Source organism: Wyeomyia smithii, chromosome 2 (genome assembly GCF_029784165.1).
Source record: "Wyeomyia smithii strain HCP4-BCI-WySm-NY-G18 chromosome 2, ASM2978416v1, whole genome shotgun sequence".
Taxonomy (NCBI): Eukaryota; Metazoa; Arthropoda; class Insecta; order Diptera; family Culicidae; genus Wyeomyia; species Wyeomyia smithii.
The window spans coordinates 272,755,338-272,776,950 of NC_073695.1; the positions used below are offsets into that span (position 1 = coordinate 272,755,338).

The 21,613-nt window shown below is 37.3% G+C and overlaps 1 protein-coding gene and 1 pseudogene across 1 annotated transcript; one reads left to right on the forward strand and one right to left on the reverse strand.

Annotated features, from left to right (window-relative positions):
* The first annotated feature begins 1,932 nt into the window (after positions 1-1,932).
* LOC129722196 (F-box/SPRY domain-containing protein 1) lies at positions 1,933-4,057 on the forward strand. Its single transcript, XM_055675486.1, has 4 exons — positions 1,933-2,454; positions 2,518-2,684; positions 2,740-2,937; positions 3,008-4,057. The coding sequence occupies exons 1-4, from the start codon at positions 2,138-2,140 to the stop codon at positions 3,100-3,102; spliced, it is 777 nt and encodes a 258-aa protein (XP_055531461.1). The 5' UTR covers positions 1,933-2,137; the 3' UTR covers positions 3,103-4,057.
* Positions 4,058-14,434: 10,377 nt separating this feature from the next.
* On the reverse strand, positions 14,435-18,437 carry LOC129720615 (uncharacterized; annotated as a pseudogene).
* Between the last annotated feature and the right edge of the window lie 3,176 nt (positions 18,438-21,613).

Sequence of the window (21,613 nt, forward strand, 5' to 3'; positions counted from 1 at the left end):
GTCACAAGAAATCATTTTTGTGCATCCGTGCTACGAAACTGAGGGAAAACTTTAGAAACTAAAAAAAGGTGGAGCTTGTCAAATGATCGCTCTGAGCCAGAATAAGTCACACATATTTTTCAAGTTTTATCATTCCACCACGTACGAAAAATAATTCATTCCTATTTTCATCCCTATATAAGAGCCTGTTTTAGTCGAAGCCGCTCATAATAGTTCTGAACAGCGAAGACAGCAGTCCTCCCTTAGCAGCAGCGGGAGCGACATTTGCACAAAATTTAAAAATATTCAATGAACTTCATTCAAAATATCAGACAAAAAGAAATTACAATACTGCCAATGAACGGTCAACGTTTATTTACTAGAAAAAATAACTGACACGCAAGCAGTTATTTTTCTTGTAAAAGTATTCTACTTCAACCTTGTGGTCGTGGCTTTGCATACAACCTTCTTATGATTTTTTTTGGTACTCTTTGCCCCACATCCCCCGGTACCAACACCAGTATGAACTGCTCGACGAAAATGCACGGAATGAATTTTCTTCATAGCGGCTCTACTCGAGCCCTCAACAAAATCCCTTACGAAACTGTCAAATAGTTGTTTTTAAAAATCAATGCTGCATTTTTCGAGTGGGAACGAGACAAATGCAGGGCTGCGCAGGTACACAACATCCATAAACAGGCATTTTTTTACAGAGGTTGGTACTTTCGAGTAGTTCATTTTGTACCAACTTTTTTAGAAGATTTCTTCCTGAGTGTTACGTATGTCTTATGTATGTGGTTTGTCCATGTACGGTATATGGTAATTATCATTTTAGGCATTTTAGGCAGTTTTTTATTTTTATTTAAAAATCGAAGGATAAATGATAAACATTTTTTAAAAGTCACGTTTTGCTCAAAAAATACACTCTTTGACCTGATACATAAAAATCAGAAAACCTTGTAAAATGTTAGGACCCAATAGAAACCCGATTCTTGGAGTTATTAACGTGTAATTTTTGAGAATATCCAAAATAACCACCAAATCAAACCTCCTCCTTCCCTCCATCGCAAAGTCCCTATGGTGTCCCACGTTGCAGCTCAGATCATCTGGCCACTTAAGTTAACCGATGGCCCATACAGTCGGAACTATTTTGTTAAACACGTTTTATGGTTATTAATAATTTCAACTGGGTTGTTAAGATACAACAAGTTTTTATTTCATCTAAACCCGAAAAAAATAACACCAACAAAACCGTAACAGTAGCTGTAAGTAGCTGTAGCTGTAAGCTGTAATTGGGTTGTTTAGCTATTCACGGATTTCCGATTTTTATATATCATCTCAAAGAGTGTAATTTTCTGAGCAAAACGTGATTTTTTCAAACTTTATATCATTATCCTTCGATTTCTAAATGAAGAATAAAAATTCGCTCTAAATCGCTACAATGACAACTGTCATTGTAGCAATTTCGAGCAGAGTTTTAAATCGTGATTTAAAAAGCGAAGGACAACGATAGAAAATAAATTAAATCACTTTTTACTTAGAAAATGCAGATCTTTCAGATAACTCCAGTGAACTGCTCGACGAAAATGAATGTCTGCGATATAACTTAATCTTTGATATAGGGTTTTTACTCGAAGTTGCTTGTTGAGTTTAAGTTTCTCATTGTTTTTAAGAAAACGATCTTGTTAATGACAGCTTAGTCACAACCACTGTAATGGGTGGCGAGTACTGCGGATTATTATTGAAACATTATTAAAAAAATATTCTTTTCCATGAATAGTCATTCGACTCACTAAAGCGCGATATTTAGAGCCAGTCTCAGATCTGGTAGCAAAATTCGACTGACAGCATGTAGCAGCAAGAGCACCGATCAGATGATTTCGAAAAACCTTAAAAACCAAGTTCGACCCTGGAGTAGTTGTTCTCAAAAATTCGGGGCGACTGACGTTTCGAAAGAAGGAAAAAAATCACTTTCAATTGTCAAAACAGAGATGGAGAAAAAAACCTAATTTCAAATGTTTAGCTGAAAACTTTTTCCTTTTGTGCGCTGTAAAAGTGCTGCAGATCTCCATTTAAAGCGAGAACACACTCATATAAATCTAGTCGACGGTAAGCCGGTTGAAGCTGGTTGGTAAACGTGCCCGCTCCTCTGCCACCAATGGATGACGATCTTACCGAGTATGCTCCGGATATTCCGGACAATGTACTGGAGTTGATTTTCTCGTACCTAAAGCTACAGGACCTGCGAAATTGTTCGCTAGTGTGTAAAAGTTGGAACCGCTTTTTGAACGACGAAAACAACGAGGTGTGGCGGTCCCAGTGTATGCAGAAACTAGCTCCCGACGCGTTCAAAAACGATCTGCTATCGGTAGTGCCGACCTACAAGGGAAAACTGAGAGCTTTCTACCACGCATGGAATCCATATGATTGCAGCCGACATGTGTATATCAAACCGAATGGATTCACACTGCACAGGTTAGTTGGGTTCGCCACTTCTCTTTTGAATAATACTTTGTTTATGTTTTGTTTCGCCTTCAGGAATCCAGTGGCCCAAAGCACGGACGGGTCTCGTGGGAAAATTGGATTTCAGCATGGGAGACATGCGTGGGAAGTCAGGTGGGAGGGTCCTCTAGGAACAGTTGCAGTTGTAGGGATTGCAACCAAGGATGCTGCAATACAGTGTCACGGTTATTACGCGTTGCTAGGTTGGTTCCGTCGCGCTTTGTCAGTATTAATCTAATATGAAACTTGTTTTTATAGGAGCCGACGATCAGAGCTGGGGTTGGAATTTGGTGGACAATCTGCTGTTACATAATGGCGATGCGCATGGAATCTATCCACTGCTCAACAATGCGCCCAAATATAAGGTCGGTGAGAGAATTCGCGTAATTTTGGACTGTGACGATAATACGTTATCGTTTGAGAAAAACTATGAATTTTTGGGAGTAGCTTTTACAGGTTAGTAGCTCATGGGAGTTGGATATGGTTCCAGTTGAAAATTAAAAGAAATGGTTTGAATCGGTTCTAGATTTACCGGACAAAATTTTCTACCCGACGGTAGCAGCAGTGTACGGAAACACGGAAATATCGATGGTTTATCTGGGTCCGCCGCTGGACGGCTAGTGTCTGGGAGACGGACAGTACGCTTACCACTTTTAAACCGCTGTTTAGACGAATAGGAGTAATGTTTAGCGTCCACCATGTGCCGCTGAAGTACGTATATCTATCTCTATCTCGCCGGTGCTTTACTACTGCCGATGGATAGGCAGAGACCGGAGCAATCAACAAAGGACACCCGAACTATCTTTAAATGTTGTTTTAGTGGAATGGTTTATGGGTTATGTGACGAGAACGGGGATATAGTACAGTAACTAAGCGAGTATTATTTTCTGTTGATTGCCATTATAAGTATTAGTATGTGTCATTCCAAATTTTTAGGTTCCATACTTTGAATAGTTTTATGCTTTTAGGTTAGAGTTTTAGGTACAATTGTGAGGCTGTTTTCATAGGTTTTAATATTTATTTTTCTATTTATTTTAAGTTATTGTTTTTTTTTTGTTTTAAGCGAATGCTTTTGCATTTTGTTCTACCTTCACCAAAGAAGGTGTCATTTGCATTTATAGCTAGAAAGTTTTCTTGAGAGCTGTTGTATTGACGATAAGTTACTATATATACACAAACACACACACGCCCCAACAAATACAATCTAAATCACGCGGATATTCGATCGTTAGTAAACTGTTTTCTGGAATGTTTTTTTGTTTTTTTTTTCAGAACAACCCGTTAAAGTTTTGTTTTCTACCGGATGTTAACTAATAAAAAATAAATCATTCCTGAATATTACCTCCAGACAAAATATTACTAAAAATCAGTTTCCAGGAAACAGTTATCTGAGCATGCACAGTCACTGGTTAGGATAGTATTCCGGCTGGAAGAAAGAACTTACACAATTCAATCTACAAAAGAAGAAAAATCAAATTACTCAAGAAAAGTCAATGAAATATATCCGCACGGAAGCAGCGAAACTTTGTATCGTTTTCCAAACGGGATTCTGATGCTGGTTTGATTTTAATAATAATCTTGTGTGAATTGTTTGCGTGCCGAAATCACTGCCCAATAAGTTATATTTTCAGTTTAAATTTCCAGTTCTAGCCCTAAGAAAAAGTTCCAGTCCTTCTGAGTTCTATCTTGACGATATCATGTTTAGTTTTGATTGCATTCAGCTTTTCACCAGTATTAGTCCAGTTTGGTGTACAGTGTGTCCAAACAACAGCTCGATTTACAGTGCAATGTGTGCAATCCAAAACCCGGACTGCAAAGTCTAGAATCTGAAGGCCATAATCCAGAACTTAGAGTCCACAACCAATCGCCCAAAACGTATAATTTACAGTTTACCATCTAGAATCTGAGGTTCGTAGCTCGTAATCTAGAGCAAAATGTACAGAATCCAATGTTAAGAGTTCAGTCTAATATGTTGTTTGAAAATATTCTATCGGGGAGTTTGACTTTTTTTAAAATTTTTCGAGCATTTTTGACCATTTATAAGGACGTTAGGTACATTGAAACATAAGATATAAAAATGTGTATGTGTGCGTGTGTGTGAGAGAGAAAGAAAGAAAAAGAGAGAAAGAGAGAGAGAGAGCGAAAGAGGTAGATAGAGAGAGAGACAGAGAAGGAGGAAGGGAAAGAGAAAGAGAGAGAAACAGAAAGAGAGAGAGAAAGAGAGATAGAAAGAGAGATAGAGAAAGAGAGATAGAAAGAGAGTTAGAAAGAGAAAGAGAGAGAGAAGGAGAGAGAGAAAGAGAGGAGGAGAGAGAGAGAGAAAGAGAGAGAGAAAGAGGCCATTCACATTCCACGTGGACAGATTTTCAACGATTTTGACTCCCCTCCCCCTTCCCCTCCGTGAACAACTGGTCATGTAAATTCTAAAATTTTTGTATGTACCGTGGACATTACACATACCCCCCCCCTCCAAAGCTGTCCACGTGGAATGTGGATGGCCCCAAAGAGAAAGAGAGAGAGAGAGAGACAGAGAGAAAAAGACAGACAGAGAGAGAGAAAAAAGGGACAATCGTTTGCCAAAACATGATTGTTTTACTACAGTAAGACCTGGAAAACGGTTACAAAGTTACAAAACCGTTCGATGCTGGCTGGAAACCTTCAACATCATTTAGTGTCAATCAATCAATGTATCTTCTCATTTCACACAACTTTTGCTCAGATTTCGCACAACAGATGAGTGAAATGAGTAACGCAAGATTTGTACAATGAATACATTTCTAGAATGAAAACAAGAGAATGAAAACATTTCAAAAGGTCCTATCTGCTTTGATCGATTTTTTGATCGATCACTTTCATTTAACCACCACAACTTATAGTTGATAGCGGAGTGATCACTCTTTCCTTCTGAACGAAAACCGCGAGGGTCACTAAAGCTGAACCATTACCACAATGAAAAGATGCTCCGGAAAATTTCAATGATGGAGACGAAAACTTTGATTGTCTAGCTGTCTTACGAATATAAGAAATACCGTTAATGATGATGATGGTCCCACCCCATACCCCTACATCGGTTTGAGCTGGTCGATTTATCTAAGAAAGATATTATTTAAAGACATACAATGTAACCAGTAGGCAAACAAATAACGGACTGGTAATTAATACAGACATAGTAATCCTTCAAAAGAATACCGATAATTTGAAAATTTAAAAAAAAAAAACGATTTTCCAATAACATCATTGATCCAAGGCTCATCCAAAACGTTTCCAACCCGAAAATTATCTGGATTTGGTTAGGAATCGAACCTAACATTTAGGAGCTTTAACTAATCTGAATTGGTTCTGGATAACGATCCAAAACTACGAGAGAGATCCTATGATACTATAGTTCTCGATAACGAGCTATACAGTCCATAGGCAAACCCAAGCCTTTTCAGTTTTTTCTCCCAACCCTTTGTTCTAAATCGTGAAAACAGATAAATATTAAAAATCTTAATGAAAATATATATAATATTACAAACCAAAAAAGCAACTTATCAACCCGATATGCCTTTTGTTTCAATTTCAGGGGTTTAACCCTGATGTACTCAGTATCCAGATTGTCTATGTCAGTCTACGCGCGCGTGGCTCAAACATGTGTAGTCAACTCATTTTTTTTTAACTCTACTATTAAATATTATTAGCTATATTCAAACAAAAATCCATCATCATCAATGAACATAATAACTTAGTGTACCAGATAAATTTGAAAAAAAAAATATACTTAAATATTACAATCTTCTTTATTAATTAACAAAAAAATCGTTGAAATCTGTCTACAAAACAGTTTTTATGTGTGAAATACAAAGCCTTTTAAACTCCGCAATTGTTGCTGCACGTTTCACTTGTCTGAGCATCGAATTGAAAAAGTTAATTCCTTTATACAACAGAGAGTTCTGTGATCTACTAAATAAAAAGTGTGGTGTTCTAGCGTCTTCCGCGTTTCTAGTGTTGTACCTATGAAAATCACTTCCCCTATCAATTCGATCACACAAATATCGAGGCAGCATATTATTAAAAATTTTATAAAGGAACACCATTGTTAAAAAATATACTCGTTGCTTCACAGAAAGCCATTGCAACGCGTCCAGCATGAAACTCGAGGAAGTGTATCTATTACATCTTAATATTAATCGCATTACTTTATTTTGTAACCGCTGTAATCTCAATATTTGTGTATTATTTGCAAGGAATAAGATGGATGAACAAAAGTCTATATGTGGTGAAATGATTGACTTATACAACAAAATTTTACTACTAACAGTCAATTCATTTTTTAAACGGCACAGAATACCGCACTTTTTAGCCATTTTTCTGATGACGTTGTCAATGTGAGACTTGAAAGTTAACTTGTCATCAATGATTACTCCAAGATATTTTAACTCATTCACGCGATCAATCGTCTCACCATTAATTGCAATATTTACGTCTGGTCTGGAGTTGGCCGAAGAAATAATCAAATATTTAGTTTTGCTAATGTTAAGCTTAAGTTGTTTAAAATTTAACCAATTCGCCAGATAATGTAAGTCTTGGTTTAAAAGTGTTTCAACATCATTTGGATTTTTAGCCGTGTCGTCGGCAAATAAATTTACATCACAAAACCGTAAAACTCGCTTCATGTCATTAATATAAATAATAAACAAAATGGGCCCTAAAACACTTCCTTGCGGTACACCCAGTGTATTAGCAATGGAAACTGATTCAGAATAACAAAAACGAGTCTTCTGAGTTCTAGCACACAAATAGCTTTCAAACCATTTATATGCTGTCCCTACGATACCAAAGCGTTTTAATGTTTGCAACAATAAGGGCCTAGAAATTGTTTCAAAAGCGCGTTTTAGATCCAGAAACACCGCAAAAATAGTTTCTTTAGCCTCGATTTTCTCTTCCCATTTTGCTAACACCAAATTCAATGCAGACTCACAAGAGTGTCCCTCTCGATTGTTCTGGGATCAGCAAATCATTACTGTTGAAATAATGCATTAGCTGGCCTTTAACAATTAGCTCCAAATTTTTCTCTAATGTGTGCAGTATACTAATGGGGCGGAACTCTTCGGCTTTATCCGTCCCAGTAATTTTGGGGATAGGAACCACAAGAGATTCCTTCCAAACTTCAGGCACGTGCCCTGTTTGTAAAGATTCGTTAACAAGGTCCAGCAGGTCGTGTCCAATTACATGAAAGCAATCTTGTATTACTTTTGCGTTGACATTGTCGATACCAGCTGATCTCTTCAAAGAGAAACAAATAGCTTTCAACTCTGCAAAAGTAATAGGATGAAAACCATCAAATCTACAGTTATTATGGATCGGCTGTATTATCTCGTCAGGTTCATTGACAGCATCAATACTTTGATTGATCGATTGAACACTTTCAACGAAATAACTGTTAAATTTATTTGCAATAACTCGTGCGGAGTTTTCCTCAATACCATTAAAAGTTATGGACTGTGATAATGTATTATTACTTTTCATTAATTTTTTAAAGTTTTCCTTAACTCTTTGCTGTTATTTTGATGTTGATCGATCTTCCGTTGTATATATGCACATCTAGCCTTTTTCAAGGTGCGTGAATATATGTTTCGCGCCGCGGTGTACCTGTTCCAATCATCGTTATCATTACTTCTACAACATTTTTTATAACATTTATCTCTTATACGTTTTAAACGCACAAGATCTAAAGAGTACCAGCTGTTCGAATTTTGTAACTCAACGAATTTTTCAGAAACTAGATTCTCGGTACAGTCTTCCAACGTTTTGGTTAGAACAGCTGCTTTATTGTCCAAATCTCCAGTTATTGGATGAAAATTCAAACTTCTTGAAACAAGCTGAGACATTGCTTGTTTCGAATAACTATTCCAGCACTTTATTTTTACTTTATCCTCTCGGTTTTGATCGTTTTCAATTGAAATACAAATTGTCTCATGGTCTGTTATTTTATAATCGGCCTCTGTGAAGGAATTAACATTATCAAAATTGGAGAACACATGATCAATCAAGGTACGAGAGTGTCTGGAAATTCTTGTAAATTGAAAAACTGTTTGTCTTAGATTGAAAAAACCGACTAATTGCTTTAATTGATTCGAGTTCGATACACCAAGCCAATCAATATTGAAATCACCAGCAATTACGTTTAATTTATTCAAATCAACAAAATTTTCCCACCAGTTATCTAAAATTTCCAAAAAACGCTGGTCACTCAAACTGGGGGAATGGTAGACTATTCCAAAATTTCCCATCGTCATGCCTCTCTGAACTGATATTCCCAGGAACCAATTGTTTTCGACAGATTCGTTTGATAGAATGTTGAACTTGACTGATTCCTTGGCGTAAATAGCAACCCCACCAGTATGTCTGGAATGTGAAAGGCAAAAAGCAACTTTATAACCCGGAATACTATATTGATCAAATGCATCAGCTTCCACTATGTGAGTTTTAGCCAGCAATACTAACATTGGTCGTTTTTTTTCCACAAGATGCCGCAAAGCAACATAATTCGTGGATAAACCAGCAATATTAAGATAAACTATTTCTAATTTCCTCTCACATTGCATTTTCTTCAGCTGCTATTTACTTGACAACATGTTGCTTTTTCTTTTTTCAAACAATCTCCGAAAAACTGGACACTGCGAACTTGATGCTGAATGTTTCGCGTCCAAATTCATTTTTAACTCATTATTATGTTTTAGACAATTTACGCATTTATAATCAGTAGAAGCGCATTCCGATGTTTTGTGCTTTTCACTGCATTGAGAGCATGTCTCAGGATTAACACACTCTGTGCTTTTATGACCAAATTCGCCACATTTAAAGCAACGCAATACATTTATGGCCTCTCGTACAAAACACTTGTCCCACCCAATGCTTACTTTTCCAGCATTCATTAGGCAGTTATAAGTGTCTTGATCAACTTCGATTATCACGTTAAACTTGTTATATTTGAAGCGTGAATTTTCATACTCGGCAATAACCTTTACTTCTTTAAAGCCGATGCTATCATTCTGACTTTTCAACAAGTCTATGAATTCATCGGAGGAATATCGATCACTCATTCCCACAATCTTCAACTTAGGCTTCGCGATTGTGGGAATAACAGCATTATATCGTTCACCCAGGTTGCTTTCAATGTCTTTTTTAACAACCTCAACATTATCCCCTACTGCACACTCTGCAATTATCGAGCCATTCTTACCATTTCTAAAGTTCCTGATTTTGTGGATTTTTGGATCTAAAGTTTTTTTCAAAAAACATCTAGTATCTTCACTAGATTGAGAAGTCTCGACCGGTTTGATCACAATGACCGGCCGAGCCTTACGGTTTTCCTTTTTCTGTAATTCATTTGATATACTCCCAGTCGAACTCGCTAAAACATTCGCGTATGTTGGTAAACTTTCCGAAAAAACCTCGTCATCACGTACTAGTAACACCTTTTTACTGGGGTTAGAGTCCGATTCAGAGTGAACCGTTCTCTCATTTCGACTCCTTTTTCTGTTCATTGGACCATTATTTCTATCGCGATCGGTATTTAAGACTATTTGGTTTTTGAAATCATCCAGCTTTCTGGCAACACTGGTCTCAATGTTTACTAGACTCTCACGAAGAGAATCGCTGACAGATTTCAAAATAGTCTCGATCGCGTTAGAAACAGCAACATCTATTTGGGTTTCAATTTTGTTTTGATTATTTGTGAGCGACTGAGAGACAGATGATAAGGCATCTCTCATCTTTGTCAACTCACTCAAAACATCATCTTTCCCACTGTCATCACAGGCTGATAAACACGAAACACATTTAAACACAATATTATCATTATCATTAACGACTTTCGCTGCTATTTTCGTAAGGGGCGTGCAAACTCTGTGGAACTGAGATTTGCATTTACCAACGCAAACAACCGGATCGTCGCTAATGCGAATGATATTACCACATTTGCCACAATCCATCTTCCCGCTGCAAACAAGCCGAAGCTGCTGTAGACCAATACGCTGGACTCGTCCAGCAGCAACGGAGGGTAAAGGCAAATGAACAATGAAAAAACACAACAATGAAATTTCAATCAGCGGCCGTAGCGTCTATATAACATAGATGCGTTGGTCGGCGCTGGTATAAAATAAATCGATAAAAAACAGAATAAATTAAAAGCATTCAAAGACACTTCTACTTATCCGTTGAGATATCCAATTGTGCTGTCGGATCACTAGCACTAGATCACCAAAAGCACTTGATTTCACACAAAAAAATAGCTTTTAAATCAGCACACTAGTGGTACACAAGCTACCATGCTCACCGTCATCACCGTTAATCACAAAGAAATCTGAGAACAAGCATCATTTGAAACAAATCGACCCATATTGCAGCTATTCAGGAGCCACTTCCGGTGCTGAAAAAAAAACGCCTGTAAAACTAATGGAACATGCATAAAATAGGTTCGGGGTGATTGGAATAGTGTCCCTCGATTGGTACCTAACTTTAATTGATTATTGTTAAAGTTTGCTAACTTAGTTTTAAATCTGAAAACAAGTTCTGACAGAGAAAACGGTAAATAACAGATTGATATTAGTGAAACTCAGAGGGAGAGATATACGAAGAGCATGTTGTGAGCCAAACGAACAAGAAAGGTAACAAATAGAAAGGTGTATCAATCAGGTACAATAAAGGATATATTTTTCCTTACAGGTTTTTCATGTTCTGTTGCTAAACAATGGATTGAGAATGCTCTAAAATTGCTGTATCAAGTAATTTTCAACTGATGGCCATACAAGCCTTTTGTATGATCAACCAAATTTCTCAGGAGTTTCACCGTCACCATCATGAAATAGAGAAGTTGCTCCATATTGCGCCTTGAGATCTGGCAACTCCGACATGTAAAACCTAGTTGTCAAATTGGCAGTTTTTTTATCACTTATCTCTCTCTCTCTGAGTATCTCTAATTGATAAACTACTGTTTGAGTTTAGCTTAGAATATGTTACCTACACTACATAGATTGAAATCAGAATATTCATCATACGAAAAAAACTCACGAAAATTATTCGGTAAACTTCGGTTCCAAGCGAGCGATCAGTTTTAGGGTGCTCAAACAGTGGTTTATTCTTGTTAGTTGTTCACCCATCTCTGATAACTGTTTTAATCGAAACAGCAACTAGAAATCATCGTTACCACAGAATTTAGTTGCGACAGTACTGCCCATAATCGCATATTTGTAACATTTGCAAAATTGGTTGTTCGAGCAATTCGCACTTTTATATTTTGACCTTAAATGCATTGTTACTAATATATTCTCGCAAATAGACACTTTAACTAAACTTAGTATCATGAAAAAAGCACTACTTTACACTATGTATACATTGAATATTACTTTTGAAGTCAAATTGGTTGAAATTTTTGCAATGATACATTTATGCCGTCACTTTCAAGCTACTTTTGGAATATATCACATGGAAAAAGAAGTTTTTCATGTATTCAACAAGCATGAGCTGAACACCAGAAACGGATCACCGGTGGTTGGTTACCGGACCAGAATAACTTCCGAGTTCCAAAGGATGCAGATGTGGATTTGGATGGAAACTTTTTTGACAAAAAAGTTGAAAAAGTTAAGTAGTGTGACAATTTTGCGGTTATTTACGCTATGTGACAAAACAACTTGGTATTTTTTACGACTTTTTTCACACAAACATAAGCATATTTTTCCAGATGTAAAAAGTACATACTATTCGAAGCATTTCCCAATAAAAAGCACGAAATCCATAAAATGTCGAATGTTACAATTATGCGATCACAGGCAGAGTACCAGTAATGTGGAAACGATTGCATATGAGTAAAACCATCAGAGTAGTTAAAAGCAAAATGGTTAGGTTTGACCAAACCACAAAATATCAAAACAATGGTCGCAGTGTTTCAAATCTTACAGAACAAGGCCGTTTTTATCGCTGTGCATAATATGCCACTTCTGAAACGACCGATAATGATATGTACGTTTTTCAGTTTCCGGGAAGGCTTCGGAACGACTGCTATTATCGAACATGTTGATGAACTGATCTGTGAAATCAAAGTTTTTTAAGGAAATCGACAACGATTTGTGGATCGGTTCTTTTATTTTTTTAAGTTTTATAAAAGTTTATGGAACCTAATGCTTCGAGGAACATCAGACCTCTTCGCAAATGATATATTATTAGGTCCTCGTTCTTGAATACAAACATTACCCGGGCAGGAGAGCATAACAAAATCTTAACTCATCAATAACATATTTAGCTATGAGAACTTATCGTGTTGTCTGAAAGATATTTACGTTTCGTACATGGATATGAAAATATCATAGAATTTTGATGTCATATCTCGCTATGCCTTCAATAAGATATTTGAGTTGCATTTAAAATGTCTTATTAAAAGTAAGTGTTTGAGTGAAAATTGCTCGTTATTGATTATTTATAATATACTAGCTGGCCCGGCAAACTTCGTCTCGCCCGTTTTTGTGTTTAATTTATTAATTTTAAACGTTCCAAACTCATTGATCCCTTGCGATTTGTTATAGTCTGCAAATGCACGACGAATCGGCCATAGAATACGATTAAAGTCAAAAGGCAAATCGTTTGAAATGATTGGTTTTATCGGAATGACAACATCCTCGACTTTTGGCTTCTGTACATCACCTCTATTCTGAAAATTACCATATTGAGTGGTATTCGATCATTTTCAGCTGTTTTTCTGGCATCAATCTGATTCCGGAAATACTCATATCGGGTATTATTCAGTCATTTTGTTGTTTTCCAAAACTGAGAGTGGTCATCTTTGAATTCAAAATAGTGTCCAGGGTCAATGCCTGGCTTCTATGCATCATCTCGATTACGGAAATATCCATTTTGAGTAATATTCGGTCTTTTTTGGCGTTTTTTTCCAAAACCGGAAGTCGCCAGCTTGGATATCAAAATGGCATTTGGAGAAATTTCTGGTCCCTGAGCTGGTATAAGAAATACATATTGGGTGCTATTTGGTCATTTTCGGCTGTTTTCCAGAAACCAAAAGTCGCCATCTTACAATTCAATGGTGTCTGTGGTAAATTTTTTAGCTTCTGATTCCGGAAATACTCATAGTGGGTGGTATTTGGTCGTTTGCGGCTGTTTTCCAGAAGTTGCCATCTTACAATTTAAAATGTTGTCTGAGGTCGACCTAAATTCAAAAATGGCGTCTGTAGTCGTGTTTTGGCTCATGTGCATCGACCCGATCATTGTAGGCTGTTTTTCGGTAAACCTGGTTGAAATATTTGTTTAATGTGTATGGAAGACCTGCCTCCCCTTCCAGAATACGGAGGGGTATCAAATAACCATAGAAATTCATGTTTGATTTGTATAAGAGCCCTCCCATCCAGAAATTGAACCACCATTAAAATGTTTTTCGCCCCCAAAAACCTTCACATCTTAAATTTGGTTCCATTTACTCGATTAGTTCTGGAGTTGTGAAAAAATTTGAGTTTCATTTGTAGGAAACCCTAACCTTCCAGAAGAAGGAGGGGTGTCAAACTATTATTATTCACTTGCCGAATTTTGTTCCATTTACTTGGTTAGTTCTCGAGATATGCAGAAATTGGTGTTTCATTTTTATGGGACCCCTCCCTCCCAGAAAAGGGAGGGGTCTTGAACTATCTTAGTCACCTTTCTCGGCCCCCAAAACCCCTATATACGAAATTTCACGCCGATCGGTTCAGTAGTTGGATCAGACAGACAGACAGACATAGCTGCATTTTTATATATTTAGATAACTTTATTTTACTCATCTTGAAAAAGTTGCAAAAATTTCAACCATATGAGGCCTTTTGAAAAGGGTACGCTTCTTTGTGCCTATTGAAGCATTATTATGCTTTTATTATGCATTTATCCACTCTAAAGGGCGTTGACGTAAGTCTTATCATCCGTTCCGTAGTAACGTCTAATCACACGACTCACCGTTGACTGCACGATCCCGAGTTGTCTTCCGATGTCCCGATGAGAGCGTTGACGATTTTCCAGGTGCTTGCACAATATCAATTAGTGACGTTGCTATTTGGGTAACGGCAGTTTATCCAATTTTCGAAAAACAAACAGCGATAAAAATACTTCTCAATGAATTACAAACAACAACTAATACCATCCTTTTCAAAACTAAGCCGAAAGAATATTTGATCAGTGGTGTAAACGGATATATTTAGCTGGGCAAACCTTTTTGCAAATGTAGTTTTTTTTGGACCCTGTTATCTTTTTCCTGCATTTTTATTTGAAGATTTTTTTAGTTCGTCTTTTCTTATAGTAACCATACACGTTATAACTATATTTCAAATACTTAAAATTTTTGTTTTGTTGTTTGCGATTCCCTTTGAAGGCACAACATTCCACTGGGATTTCAACAGTTGTTACGTACATATAGTTTAATTGTCCGCATGTTGTTTTCTTTTTTGCTAATAGTAAGTGTCCACTATTAGGGGGCTCTTAGCGCGAACTCTGAGAACTTCGATGTGGGAGTCAGCGGAGGGTATGAAAAAAATACTCTTAATTTTTTCAAATAAGTTATAGGGCCCATATCAAAATTCACAAAAAATGCAGAGTTATAGTAGATGTGTCTTCAAAGCTCAAACTCAAAATATCCTAAACAAGATGAAACAGTGAGGTTTCAATCTGTACAACTTGCTCATAATAAGCACATAGTAGACCAAAAATGTTTGTGGCATTTTTTCATCGTGTTTCTTCTTGGGTTACAGGTTGGAAGGAGGACAACCAAATGCTTCTCGTGTCGGATGAAAGTGATAGCAGTAGTGCAGCACACTCAGCCACGCAACAGTATATCACGCTGTTCACGGTTCATTGGATTGTGAACATATTTAACAGATAAATCTGGTGAAAAATAATTTGCGTAGTCCCCCGTCAAGCCATCGTGTGTGCAAATAGCCACCAGCTCAAATACTTTTTAGTTTACTTACACGCAAATGAAGACTCATCTACCTACTGCACATAATTAATTTGGAACTATTTGCTCTAAATGCTCGCGCAGTTGCTGACTGTACCTACTGGCGCATAGTTTAATTAACCAGAAGGCCAACAGCTCAACGGACATGTACATGTAACTATCATATGAATTTTCATTTTTATAATGCTTAAAACTGAAGAAAAACATCAAGGTGTACGGATTTCGATACTGTACGGGTTTCGATCCAGCACGGTACTGAGACCACGGACGCACAGTTGAACCGCGACATCGCGGCGCGCTATACTTTTTAGGCAAGTTGCAGCCCACTTCGACATATTTTTCACAAAAAATTGCGATGGCGTTTGTGATCAGTGTAAATAGAATACTACATATATGCATAGTTTGAATGATTACGTGAATCGTGGTCACCGGCGTGGATTGACTAAATTAGGTGCTCTGGTGCTGGCTTAACAGTTTGACAATCAACTACAGGTAAGTGGAATAATTTACGATATTTCTTAAGGTATTGAAGGTCCTTTTGAGCTCGGATTCCGCCCCGTGTCACCGCATTGGTCAGAAGTGAAAAAGTCGATTTTGTTCATAAATAATAAAGCCAGTGGTGGGCACCGCTAACTGAAAATTTAGCGACGCTAATCGCTGAGCCGCTAATCTGAAAATTTAGCTCGATAATCGCTAAGCGCTAAGCCCACATTAGCGGACCTTTCGCTAATCGCTAAACGCTAACTTATTAATATGTAAATAGTCACATCGTTTCATTTATTGCTCGTGTTTTGTATATTATGGACCACTTTGATCTTTTGTGGTAAAACAAACGAAAACAATTACTTTTTAGAGCTATTTACAATAAGAGGTTCACAAAAAGGGGGTTCATATTTGATTTTGTAAAAACAAGGGGTAACAAAAGTTATGCAGCTTGCATTTAAAATAAATACTCCTAAAAATGTTTTCATAAAATTTCAATTATTATCTGAATCGAAGAGTAGAACCAAAGTTGTCATAATTTCCAGTGCATTGCAATTCACAAAAGTTCTTAGTGTACCGATAATTCTATCTAGACCTTGAGCCAGGGTTGCCACATTTATTTCTGTATTTTTTTTCGAAAATATCTGTATATCTGTATTACAGACCAAAAAATCTGTATCGAGCAAACTTAGAATGTTGGACGGAAAAATTCTTATTTGAAGTAAATATCTAAACAAATCATCATTTTTATAAGCATAGCTTTATTTTTCTTTGGTTCAAACCTATAGTTAGGCGAAAATCAATCAATGTATTAACTGAACACGGCATTACTCATTTTTCTCTACATGATGTTTACACATGTTTTTGTTGAATTTATCTTTTAGAGTTTTCGTTAATTTAATATTAGTAGCTCCTCCTTGGTCAACAACGTAGCTTTTAGCTTTTAAAATTGAGCCCATTAGTTTAGGGGCCATGCGATTCCTGGTTTTAGACTTGTTGCAATTATATATAGAAAATATGCGTTCAACACAAGCCGAAGAATGTGGAATTATCAAAAAATTTCTTACGAACGATCTTAGTAACGGAAACATGTATTTACCATCCCGCCTAGTGCTGTCCAACAACTCAGACCAAGTTAAGTCGTCTGTTTCAGTGAATCTCCCGGTCAGAAAGTTTGTTTTTAGCAAGCGAAATTCGTTATCCAGTCCTTGTCGATCAGTTACTGTTACGAATTTGGGGAATTGTCGCATCAAATCATTTAAATTTTCCAATTTCACAAATGTTCTAGGATTAATTAAAGATTTCACCAATTCTATATAGAAATCCCGACAAATATTTCGGAATGTCAGTTTTCGTGCTTCATCCAAGCCACATTCCGCTTCTTCTGCATCGATACCAATATAAATAGCATCAGGTTTCCTAACAAACGTATGAAAATCGTTTACGTTGAAGTCAGCTTCGACGAGACTTTCAACGTAGTTTTGTGAGCAGAGACTTCCTAAAATTATCAATATCAATGTATTGGTTTCATTGTAGATTTCGCAAAATTGCGACTTTTCAGACTGGAAAGTGCGGTTTACATTGTTAATGAGAGGCAGTATATAGTTGAGAAAAAACATAATCGGCTTTGTCATAGGATCGTTAAGGTGGCTCAATATTCGGTTAGCTGTCTGGTTTTGTTCGTATTTAACTTGGAAGGAAAAAAATAATTTGAGCTTGTCATATCTCTCGAGATTCCATTTGATCACAGCCTCTAATGAGAGCCACCGGGTGGCGGACGGATGCAGAACCTTCAAAGGTTTGAGGTCAACAATCTCTTGTATATTTTTATATTCACCAGAACGTTTCGGACTGTTTGCCAAATAGTTGTAGATGTCTCGCATTAGTTGTTCCACATAGGACGGAACTTTTTCGCAAGCGTAGCTTGCACACAGCGCTAGCGAATGGCAAGAACATTTTACGGCGATCATGTTTGGGCACTCCTTTTTTAACAATTGCATTACAGAATTGTTGCGTCCCATCAATACCGATGCTCCATCCGAACCAAATCCTTTAAGCCTTTTTTTATAATCAATGTTGTCTATGGTAAATTGTTCTACAATAACAGCGTGCAGAGTCACGTGATCACCTCAGCACACTCAACTTCAACAGCGGCATAGAAAACATCTTTCGCACAAAATGACTTCTTGTTCATTGTCCTGACCACTATCGCAAGAGTTTTGTGGTTATTTTGGTCAGTAGACTCGTCGATAATTATGGAAAAGTCGTTTTTCCTCATATCAGCTACAAGCTCGTCATGTTGAGTAACCGCGATAACAGACTCGACAACTGATACCGTTTTTGTTCTTCCCAACCTCAATTTTTGTAATAACTTTGGCTCGATGGATAAACCTTTCAAGACATCGGCGAGTTTATCCACAGCAGCGAACGCCACGTTGTGTTCTAGCGCCCATGAACATATCTTGAGCTCAGCCTCACTTATTTTATCAATACTGGAAGGTTCGTTCATTTTTGGTTCTGTCAACGTCTTGTCGATATTAACTTTATTTGCTGCCTCACGGTGGCGTTTGGTGGTCAAGTGGTTGAACAAATTTGATTTTCCACCACGAGCAATACTTAGTTTATCCAAGCAGATTTTGCAAAATGCAAATAGCGGATCATGTTGATATTTTTCGAAGCACATTAGCTCCGGCGAATCAAGCCATTTCAGAGAGAATCGTTGAATTACCTTAATTTGAAAAATGAGCGTCTTGGTAGAATAATTTACGAAATCAGAAATATGAAATCAAAAGTTTCCATTAAACTCTACTAGAAATTTGAGAAGTAAATATTTTTAAAAAAGTAGGAGGGTGGTATTCAAGACACGACCGCATGACGTTGACTACCGTATTCTTATAAAAAAAAAATATTCCATTGAAACAAATAGTAGAGGGAATTGCAACGCTTCTTTTACAAAACTTCTGTAATGGAATTTCGAGGCACCAAAAAATACCAGTTGCCGATTTTTCTCGTTTACTGGTTAGTCCGTCCGGAATTCCAGCCATTTTAGTATTTTGCACTAGCCATTTACTACTAAAGCCACCAGCATTACGGGTGAAACCGGCACGAGATGACCGGTACTATTTTGTCTTTCCTCCTTTCAGCTGCTAACACCTAGCGCTGTCGTGAAATTAACATCAACATAAACATGCATTTTTGCAAGGTTTTTTTCCGCTAGCAGCAGCAATTGTAAAACATAAAATTTAACTAACCGCTTCTATTATAAAACTGCGAGGTTGCCGATTTCTTGTTTACTGGTAGGGACGTTGCGATACCACCGATACTAAAACAGAATCGATCCTTCTACTTCCGATACTCGCATTTTTGGTATTGATGTTTTATCAGCGATACTTCATTAATATCGATACACACCTCTCAGTATCAAAAAGACTCAAAACAACCCTGTAAAGAAAAACGAACGAAGCAGAAAACTTGCTGTTTCCTGTGCCATTTTGATGCATCGTATGCATGCATGCCATCTCATCGGCAATGCCAATTTAACAGAAATTTCTGTAGATTAACCTACGGGAACGATCCTTTTCTACGGTCATGCAGATCCGAAGGTAAAATCTACAGAGCCATGCAAGCGGTTCTTTTGAAAACAGGATCAATTATTAAGGAAAAGCGTAATTGACTTACGACTAAGTGTCTGCAGAAGCTGGTGTTTCTAGATTCAGTAAATTTAAAGACCATTTTACGAACTGACAGGTGTTACGTATTCTGCTGTTGATGATGTTGCTTTTACGTGCGTTATGTCAGCGGTTCCTAGCTTTCTGTCAAAATTTCATTCATAGATTGAGTTCAAAAACGTCTCGAAAAATGGCCTATATAAATGGTTTAATTGAATTAAACGTTTTATCTTGTGGAATAAATAATAAAAAAGAATTATGAGTTATATTTTGAATGAACTGGTATCGCGCAACGATACTTTTAGGTATCGATACGTTAGCCTCGATACTATCGGAAAATCAGTACTGGCTCTCGATACAGGTATCGATCCTAAGTATCGATGTTTAATGGTATCGCAACGTCCCTATTTACTGGTTTCTGTCCAGAATTCCAGCCATTTTAATATTTTGCAGTAGCCACCAGCATTACGGGTGAAACCGGCACGAGATGACCGGTACTATTTTGTTTTTCCTCCTTTTAGCTGCTAACACCAAGCGTCCGTATGTATCCGGTACGGTTTAATAATGACACTGATGGGGTGAAACGTTCGAACGATACGTTTCATACCAAGGCTTCGTCAGATAATTAGAAAGAAGGAGGGGCCACATAGATGATGGAATGGTAGAGACAAATGTTTCTTGAAAGCTGCGCCGGCCGCTGTCGTAATATTAACACCAACACAAACATGCATTTTTGCAAGGTTGTTTCCGCTAGCAGCAGCATTTGGTAAAACAGAAAATTTAATTAGCCGCTTCTGTACCAAAATTTCGAGGCACCAAATAGTGCCATTTACCGATTATAGTTTCTTGGTTAGTCCGTCCAGAATTCCAGCCATTTAAGTGTTATGCAGTAGCCATTTACTACTAAAAGCCACCAGCATTACGGGTGAAACCGGCACTAGATGACCGGTACTCTTTTGTCTTTCCTCCTTTCAGCTGCTATCACCTAGCGTTCGCATGTCACTGGTGCGGTTTTGGAATTAAAATGATGGGGCGCCGGCCGCTGTCGTAAAATTAACACCAACAAAAAGATGCATATTTGCAAGGTTTTTTCCGCTAGCAGCAGCATAAACATCGGAAACAGAAAGTGACAACAACAATAACAACAAAGTCAGATCGATTGTATCCGTTAGTGTCGACTGTGCTTGGGAAGAGAGGTAGTGATTGGCTGCGCGGTATGATTTAGACAATCGATATTAATTACCAATTTTTCAATAGTGTATCTCAAACAAAAGTTTGTTTTTGTTACATAAATTTAACCGTAAAAGAATTTCTGATCGATTGATGCCAAAACCTCGAAAACCTGATTATAGATGACTGCAAAATAAGCGCTCAAAACCTGACCACTTTTCTCTGGTTTTCCCTGGTTGAATTACTATATTTTCAAATTCAGGGGCCTAACTTCGATATAGACGTTAGTCAACGTCAAAATATTGTTAAGACGCTGCCACGTCTTAAAAATTCGTCTGATATAAAGACAGTTGAGGAAGTACGTAAACATTCTGTTTACTATTTAAAAGCAGGGGGAAGGGAACAAAACCGTCATCATGGACAAGTCTGACTATGATGAACAAATGGCCCAAAAAATTGATGAAGGTCCATATTGGCAGCTGCGACTTAATCCTCTTGGAGATATGCTAAAACGTGTCGAAAATACAATTAAAGAATGCAAACCAGTTTTGGGTGATGCTTCACAAAATCTTCGTGTTTCAAATCCAGTTCTTCCAAGAATGAAAGGTCTCCCCAAAATTCACAAACCTGGAAATGAAATGAGAGAAATTATCGCAGCAGTATAGAAGCTCCCACAGAAAAATTGGCTAAAAGGCTGGTAAAAGAATTTCAAGCTATGCCCAAGAATTTTTCAAGTCGATCAGTTAAGAGCACTGGAGATTTCGTTGAAAGTCGTTCGCCCACTTCGTTCGATATTTGGAAAATTTGAGATGGGTATTGTCTACATTAGTAGAAATACCCAACTCAA